Source organism: Lampetra planeri, chromosome 19 (genome assembly GCF_965212315.1).
Source record: "Lampetra planeri chromosome 19, kcLamPlan1.2.h2, whole genome shotgun sequence".
Lineage (NCBI taxonomy): Eukaryota > Metazoa > Chordata > Hyperoartia > Petromyzontiformes > Petromyzontidae > Lampetra > Lampetra planeri.
In genome coordinates this window covers 9,262,404-9,271,429 of record NC_136125.1, presented here as the reverse complement: position 1 = coordinate 9,271,429, position 9,026 = coordinate 9,262,404, and the positions used below count along the sequence as shown (strand labels likewise).

General features: G+C 48.8%; 1 protein-coding gene across 1 annotated transcript; it reads right to left on the bottom strand.

Annotated features, from left to right (window-relative positions):
- LOC144724074 (cyclin-A2-like) lies at positions 1 to 8,028 on the bottom strand. Its single transcript, XM_078602933.1, has 8 exons — positions 7,552 to 8,028; positions 6,104 to 6,320; positions 5,091 to 5,245; positions 4,548 to 4,771; positions 3,826 to 4,030; positions 2,355 to 2,465; positions 1,146 to 1,273; positions 1 to 454 (listed from the first exon to the last, which is right to left on the bottom strand). The coding sequence occupies exons 1-8, from the start codon at positions 7,789 to 7,791 to the stop codon at positions 382 to 384; spliced, it is 1,353 nt and encodes a 450-aa protein (XP_078459059.1). The 5' UTR covers positions 7,792 to 8,028; the 3' UTR covers positions 1 to 381.
- Positions 8,029 to 9,026: the final 998 nt, after the last annotated feature.

Sequence of the window (9,026 nt, the reverse complement as noted above, 5' to 3'; positions counted from 1 at the left end):
TCTTGTACACTTGGATTTATTTAAAAACATGTTCCTTTTGCAATATTATTAAAAAGTGTATTAAGTGCAGCATTTTAAAGTCTAGGATAAAACTATTACACTCCAGCATACGTGAAAAACCCACGTTAAAAAAGTAACAATTTGCAAATTTGCGAGTAGATGCAAGACAAGACTCCCGTAGTAGTAATTGGGAGACTCGTTTCAATGGCTGTAAAATCGTGCCATCTCGCATGCTGCAGCACAAATGGCATTGGCAACGATATGCTTAACAGGAAACGGGATTGGGTACCAACCCACGAAAGTAATATAGCAAGCACGTTCAAAAGACAGGGAGTGCTTAAATTGGCCGCTTTCCCCACGGTCGGCAGTGCTTGTGGAGCATCACGACGACTCCAGAGCGCTACGCAGCCAAGGACAGTCAGATACGGGCTCCATGAGTGCCACGCTGTAGTTCCTGCAAGAGGTGGTTGGCACAACGTGGAGACGGGGCGAAGGGGGGGGGGGGAGATCAGGGCACATGACATTGTTAAAGCCAGACATTGGTTTTACGGTTGTGCTGCATAACACACCATTAGGTTGAGAACCTCCACAATCCTCCAATTAAAAAGGAGCTTAAGGACGGTAGTCATTTGAAAAAAAAAAAAATCAGATCCGGACATGGATTTTTTTTTTCTCAATATGGAAAGCAAACATCGTGCGATTGTGCCGTCTTAGACTCAATGGCTGCCAAAAGTAGATTCAACGGAGATCTGAAAATAAACCCACGTTATCCAAAAACGCCATGAAGGGGGCTTGAGCCGGCAGTCGGTTAGACAAGAGCCAACCACGTGACATTGCCGAGATCCAGCTCCCAGCACGTAGGAGAATGGTCAGATCAACGCAAACGCTCAAGCAGAGTTTTACACAGTTGTGGTCAATATACCAGCGCTTGCACATTTTTGTTGCAGCCGTTTGTTAGGTTTTGCAGCTACTCTACATGCCCCGGTCTGGCTTTGGTAAAAAATAAATACCTGTGGCGTTAGAAGCGATTGTTTGAAAATTTAAATTCAAATTATTTGCCAAAAAAATTAGAGCAGCATTTGTACTGTACGGAAAAAAACGTTTTTAGTCGTGACCAATGTACCCAATGACGTCAGGCTACATACCTGGGGCTCTGGTAAGTCTTGAAGGCGCTGTGCTGCTCCTGCTTGCCTGTGTGCGTGATGTGAAGGGCAGACACACAGGGCTGCAGAATCTCAAAACTGTACCCTGTCAGTTCCTCCAACGCCAGCGGCTGAAGCCCATGGGGGGGGGGGGGGGAAGAAACAAGAGATTTGGTTTAGTGTTGTACATACAAATTGCACCAAAAAAAAAAAGCGCCAAAGAACCAGACAAGCTGGAAGGCTGCCAAATGGTGCAACTGGAAACAGCAATTGCGCGTTTCCAGCCAATTCGTATTTATGCATGGAGAACTTGCGTATGCAAAGGGGGGTACCATACGTGCTAGCCCTGTACAGGAGAGGATAGATTAGGAAAGTCTACCGCTGCCACATATCCACCAGAAAAGTCGGTTTCTTACGAGGCAAGCCATCGAACTCCATCTACCGCCAGCGCTGGATTACATGCCACGTGCATATAGCCGCCACTGCCTAGATAGGTCGGCGGCCAAAGTGGAAGGAGCAGTGAAATTTGAGCACAACTTAAGTTAACTCGTTGTCAGGTCAGGGGGGGGGGGGGTCTCACTGCTCGCCCATGACATCCCACCACATGCTGGAGTTGGTCATTTTAAAAGTCGCACCCCCTCCCCTTACACCGTACGCGGTGCAAATGTCAGACATCCTGCTAAAGTGCAATAAAAACGGATGTACATCCAGCACTTCACTTGTGCCGTTGCTGGCATTAAAGCCTGAAATTGGAGATATTTTAAATTGTATTGCAAGGAAGTCCCTGGGTTATGAGATTTGAAGCCTTTGTCAATCATGAGTCTCTTCAAAAAAATGGCCCTTCTCTACAGCTGCACCCATGTGATAAAGTGGAATATTGGTGTGCAGTCACGGTACCATGACAGGTTACATGACGAACCCACTTTAAAAATCATGGATGGTTGCCCAAATGTAAAAAACAGCCAACCATACCAGCACATTACAAAGGGATTTTTGGGTGGTACAAAATTGGTGATGCAAGAGATTAAAGTTGCACATGGTTCAGTCATTAGGAAAACACCGATTTCTAGATATTGCAAATATAATGGACAAATGCAAAAAACACAGGAGTAGTGGTGGGCAAAGTTACACTTGGAGACTTGAGCCAGATTTGTCAAGTCCCCAGGCAAGAGTGCACAGAGGGAAGGAAGAGGGCTACACTGCAGTACTTGCCCACTTATGTCCGCTGATCAAGCTCGCCAGACCGAGCGCAGCTGCCGAGAGGATGGACGGGACCATGGGGAGGTAGCGCTGTCCATCGAGCAGGCTCAACTCACCAAGGTACTGCGTGCACACGCACGACCACGCACATAAATGCCACGTCCAAAAAGATCGGATGCTCACAAGTCTGAATCCCAAGTCAAGAGGCCGTTCTGTCAGGTGGAGTGACAGTCAAAAAATGGATGGAACCAGTCTGAGCAGATTGAGCGAGGGAAGTTTGCACACCTGGTGGATTACAAAAATGCTTGCAAATTAGAAATACAAAATAGTCTGCTAATACATTCCTTTTTCTGGCAAAAACAGGTGGCGATTTTTAACAAACAGAAACATTTTATAAGGAATCATGTATGCATTAACCACAAGGCTTGTGGTCAGAAAGCAAACTAAAAACTGATAATACATGTACCATCCTTGAAACGGATTGGTCCACACCAGAGACAGCTTTCTTTCAAGCAGTTAGATCAGAGGACGCCAAAAGGCGTACAAGCTCAAAGACAATGCACTAGAGTAATGAGAGCACGGGGAAAGCATTTACATCTACATATAGATGCACCGTTTGAGACGAGGCTCAAAAGCCGTCTCGTGTGGACCAATCAGTTTCAAGGAGGCAATATTCGTTTTTTTATTTGTATTCTGACCACAAGCATTGTGGTTAATGCAGACATGATTTCCTGTAAAAGGTTTCAGATTGGTTTTTTAAAATCTTAACACCTGTTTTGTTGCCAGAAAAAGGGGGAAAACTCTATTATCACACTGTTACTGGCAAAGGAGGTCCCATGATGTACAATAGCTCATTTCATATTTGGGAAGCTTAAACAATTTTCTTCTTTCGACCAATCACATTGCATAGTTGGAATTCAAGTAACCATTGAACTAGCTGGGAGGAGGGGGGGTGTCAAGCAACTAGCTGTCATTTTTCGAATTCGGTCAAACGATTTCAAGAGCTGCAATGCAAATACGATTCGTGGTCTTTAATAACGTCACTAAACGATCCTTTAAAAAAAAGCTTGCCAACCTCGTGCTAGGGGCAACCCCGAATTATCTCAGTAGCAAAAGTAGCTACATATGCTACGGGCCCCGCGCTAAATGCTTTGAAGTCATCAATCCCGGTTCAGCGATTCTGCACTTGCTCTATTACTGTAGTACTATACCGCCTTCAACTTTTACAAACGACTGGGCGTTTACAGTTGGCGATTTGTCGTATTAGCAAATGAAAAAATTCAATTACTTTACAAGTTAAATAGTTGTGCGTTTTAACATTTGTGTTTTTTTAATTCCGGGCCCCTTTATAACATATGCTACAGGCCCCGCACTTGGCTTCATCCGGCACTGGGGGCACAACATCGCAAGATATCAACAGCTTGGGGGTGGGGAGAAAGAAGACTGTCGCATCTCACTTGGCTTGTACTACACCCAGCTTTACCATGGCGAGGCTGACGACTTGATCGGGCGTGGACAGGCACTGGGCGTAGAACCTCAGGAACTGGGTGAAGGTCGGCGCGGCCAGGTCGAAGGAGAGAATGCGCAGCAGCAGCTGCTCCATGCGCAGCACCTGCCGCACGCTGTACGTGTCGGCTGTCGTGTAGGCGAAGTCGTGCACGTCGGGGGGGTAGATCTCCTCGTATTTGCTGGGGTGAGGGGGGGCACACGGTACAATGGCAGCCAGAGAGCAATGTTAGGGTTAAAAACACGTTCCTTCGGAGTGGGCAGGTAGGAACTTGTTGGACAGCGCATTCGTGCACGACAGACAAATAATCCCTGGTGGGAAGTGGGGAACCGTTGTTCCTACCTGTAAAACCACGAATTTTACGGAGTAAAATGTTCCCATGGGCGAGGACCGATACACCAGTTCGCGTGGGTCTAGTAGGTCGTGGCTGGTTGACCAATTTGGTTTTAGTCGCTTATTTATGGCGAGCTGGCATATGCCGAACTTCTCACCGTACGTAGCCCAATCTGTTAAAATCGGGGGGGGGGGGGTGCAAGGGCAAGTCCAAACTAAATTAAAAAACCCCAATAAATTCAGGCGTCACCGTGCTTTGAAGTAGAATCTCCCCCCCTCCCCCAGCATAATTAACCACCCTCCCCCCACTAGCACCGCCACTACTGGGGGGGGGGGGCGGTGGGGGTTTGGGAGGCAGCACTCACGCGGCCACGTAGAGAGCCGCAGCCCCCAGCAGCTGCAGCTTGTCGCGAGTGACGGACATGCGCGAGAGGAAGCGGTCGCTGTAGCCGACGGCGAGGTGCAGCGTCTCCCTCTGCAGGCCGTACTGGGTCACCACCTCGGAGAGCCAGTCCACCAGCACGGCGCGCATCGCGTGCGACACGTCCTGCTGACGGCTCATGTAGTTCGCCCGGGGCCGGTAACGACCCTGCGCGCGGGGGTGGGGGGGGCACGCGTTCAAGTCGCGTGTTAGGGAGATAGGGCGCCACTGGATTCATAAAGGTAATTTATGGAGAGGCCGAATTGCGGCTCTATAAACCACCACCTTCTGGCAACCTTATATCATTGCCCGATTTCTTAAAAACTTTAGCCACGAACGCTGGCCTTTGAAGCTGGATCACCACAACACCAGATTCCAGGGGTATTTTAAAAATTGGATTATCTGCTCGTTTAAATTGTAGCGCTACCTCCGTGAAGCTCAGTCTAGAGGGGGGGGGGGGGGGAGGGGAAGAGACTGCTGTGGTTACCTCCGCTTTGCACATGTAGATGTAGATGTGGACAGAGTACTCTGACAAAACCAAGGGGTCGTGGACAGTTTCCTTGTTCACCTCCACCCCGCACATGTCCTGGCAGCTACAGTTGCCACTGGTGGCCCAGGAAGAGTCCAGGATCATTGGGGAGGCTTGGGGAAAGGGGGGGGGGTGCAGAGATGGAGTTCATACACAGCATTGATCATTTCTTTAGCAAAAAGGGACATTAATTTTATATATATTTTAGTCCATGACTGTAGCAAGCCTCAATTAAGATTGATGAATAGTCAGAACGCGTGACAAGAGGCATTAAGGCAGAGGACCATCATGATCGTTAGAGAATGCAGTGGACAAACGTACACATTTGTAAACCTTACATCAGGATGCATGAAAATAAAAATTACGCACCCACAAACCAACACTTCATTATTATAGTGTAGCAGAAAACTGGCACGCGACCAAAACGGAATTCAGACCGGTTCAGATATAACAATGCAACTAAATTAACACCGCGTGTCAATGGGTTGAGGAAACGCGTCAGTTTTGAATTGTCCGAAAATTGTGGTTAATAGACAACTTGAAATTACTAGATGGCTTTATTTTACAGATAACCGTGAACGAGTCATGAAAGTTTAAAGGGATAAAAGTGAACAAATATTAGATATCAGTACACCACATCCTGGGGGCTCCCCCACAAGCCACCAGATCCAACTATAAAAAAAAACTAGATTTTACTTGAGGCAAGGTTTACCGAGCAAACCACCATTTTTCCAGAAGCGACAGGATCGCAACTGATCAACGAAGTTGCTTGTGGGAATTTATAGTAGGAAAACACCTCAAAAACAATTATACAATTGCGTAGAAAAACAAAACCACGGGGAGAGACATGCAAACTCCAAATACACCAGGCGTCAGGGTCGGGATCGAACCCACGACCTCCTGGATACGGGGCGTAGTCACCATCTCGCCACCGTGGTGCCCTTGACACCAGATCCCTGCCCCCAGCTCACCTGCGCTGGCGTTAAGGCTGGCGGGAAGGCTCAGTGTGGTTTGATAGACGGCGTGAAGATCCGTTGTGGGCTCGTGACCCCTCGGCTCTCGCGACACATCGGCGGAGGAGGCAGAGGGAGCCGCGACGACCTCTGCGTGCACGTCCGCCTCCTCGTAAATGACAAACGGGGCAGCTGCAGTCGTCAGGGATGGGCTGTGCTTGGGCACCGCATAGTCCTGACAGACAAGACAGCTCTAGATTAGAAGCTTTCGCGACTGCAAGGATTCATATTCTTAGGTTTTTTCGGTAAAGTCACGTAGGTAAAAAATGTAAATTAATAAAAGTAAAATAAAAATAAAAATCACGACGTTTCGGAGGCAATATAGACAAGAGTGGTTTAGAAGGGACAATGTGGCTTACACTACAGGGCGACTTGAGGTCAGCCTAGCACAAATACTCCCACCGCAAAGGGTGGACGAGCAGGCGAAATAGCCTTGAGCTCTTCCAGCAGCAGTGCCCATATGGCAAGCAACTGCAGGGCTGCACCTTTAGCTGATCGAAAGGTGGTCGAGGCGTGGACTAAAATGGGCGTGTGGCCCGTGCATACGAATGTGGGTAGTCCAGTTAAGCATGGTCAATAAGCGGATGCAGATGCAAGAATGCAGTTTCCAATTGCGGAGGGGAGGCACAAATCTTGGTCAAGGCAAAAACAAAACTGGGTCAGCCGACAGTTACGATCGAATTTGAGTTTAAAAAAAACCTACAGCTGCAATGGGTCCAATTAATTTTCCCACGTAAAAAAAGTCACCCCCCGACCTTATCAACCACTTTTCTTTTTAAAGGTAACAAAATCCATTTCTATTAGAGGTCACACGAGGTCCGTCCAATTGTGTTACTTGTATACCATATCCTTGTTGCACAGTTGGCCATGTATGGTGCCGAAATACGAGACCAAAAGGTGCGTCTTTTGCACCGTGTGCAATGCCGGTGCCAACCAGCGGATACGGCAAAGCAAAAACCGATTTCAACAGAACGCGGCCAAAACAAACGTGGCAGCCGAGAGAGAGGAGAGTTGACCCACCGCGTGGGTGGCGGGACGAGAGCAGCGTGCGTGAAGACGCGTGGCCACCACCAGGCAAGCGCCTGCCTGGTGCGACCGAGGAATTGGAACCGTTCGGTGGGTGGTGGCGGTGGCGCAGCACCCGAGGATTGGCAGTTGGCTACGTACGGTGCGCGAGGTTCAGCAGACACAATCCCCCCCCGCCCCCAACCACATGGGGCCCAAACGAGACACGTGGCCACAATCGAGCAATGGCGAGAAAAACACCAAAAGGTCAAAACACAAAAGCTGTAACTCCTAGAATTAAAGGGAGGATTGGGAGACGGAGACCGTGATTGGGAGGGATGGATGTATGTATAGATGGATCTCCCCCCCCCCCCCCCGCAGTACGGACACCCTCCTCTCACCTGGCTGGCGACGCCGCGTCGACGCGAGGCGACGACTCCGTTGCCGATGGATCCGAACGCCCTCCTCGTGCAACCGCCGCGGGCCGTGGCCGCCGCGGTCACCTTCCCGTTGGTGGCGCCGTGCGAACTCGCCACGACGGCCGCCGCCGCCGCCTTCGGGCTGCAGTTCTCATCGTGGTCGTTCTCCGACGACGAGGCGGACGGCATGGACGCCACCCTGCGCCGAATATTCGTGGCCATGTCGAGAGAAATTTGCCAAGCGGGTAACTGCGACAGCAGTAAAATGGGAGCGCGGTAGGACCGCTTAGAGTTGCGATGGGAGGCAAAAGCAACACCACCACCGAGCAACACGGAAGGTGATAGCAAAACAAATTTAGCTTGTGGGTTTGGTCGAGGTGAGTTTTGTATAAACCCGAAGCCTTCCCGCCAGCGCTACCAGCTAGATCCTGAACCAAACCAGCGCAGTGTGGGGTTCGCCAACTTTGGGCTTTTATAACTCCCACGTACACGAAGCCAATTCACTTCCACGCGGCGTGAAAGTGGATGGAATGCCCCCCCCTCCCCAAAAAAAACAATATCATCATCTCCAGGAGCTGCCCTGGTTTTCTAATCACGCATCACTCCATGATGCGTGCGTGCCACTTAAAGTTTTAACTATATAATCAAGCGAGTGTCATAAGTAGCACGTTTAATGAGATGCCGACAGTGAAATATGTAATATAAGTGAATGACTCACGTTCAACAACGCACTTGTATGTACGTTGAACTTCTTTCGCACCGTACGTAACCAGCCGTGCTAATCGGAGGTGCCAGATCCCCTGTGTAGCCTGTAACAGACTGTAGGGGCAAGTGCTGTTAGCGAGCACCTATGAAGGCCGGCACGGCACACGAGGGGGTTGGGTGACCAGCACCACGCCCGGCCGCCTTTGTCTCCAAAATGGCGCACCACATTGTAACCGTAGTCATTGTAGTGCCCACCTCGCCCCAGAATCTTAAAAGCAAATCATGTTGTGCGGGGATTATTTTAATCGATAATTCCCGGTAAGATGCAAGCCCTTCTTGGAGTAGAAGTCATCAACGTAAGGCACTACCACTAGAGTTTTACAAGGTAAAGCCTATCCGTGATAATCGAAACAACACAACACATTGGTCTTAATAATCGAATATTGTTACCCTATCTTGCAATACACTAATCTTATGAATAAGTCTGTACAAAATATATTTTTCTTCATGTTACGTTTATTTGTTAAGGATTCAAATACATCATTTTTTTCTGTTGAATAAACGCACGGAACCCAAAATGCGAGACCAGATGTGTGTATGGCTTTATTTATTGACACCGGCTACGACTTTGGGGTGCGTCTTACTTGCCAGAGGAGGGTCTTATAACTTCTAGGAATGACATGGTGCAATACATATCATGTATGACGCAAAACCAGGTTCAGATTGCATCATTCATTGTTTTGCTCAAAAAG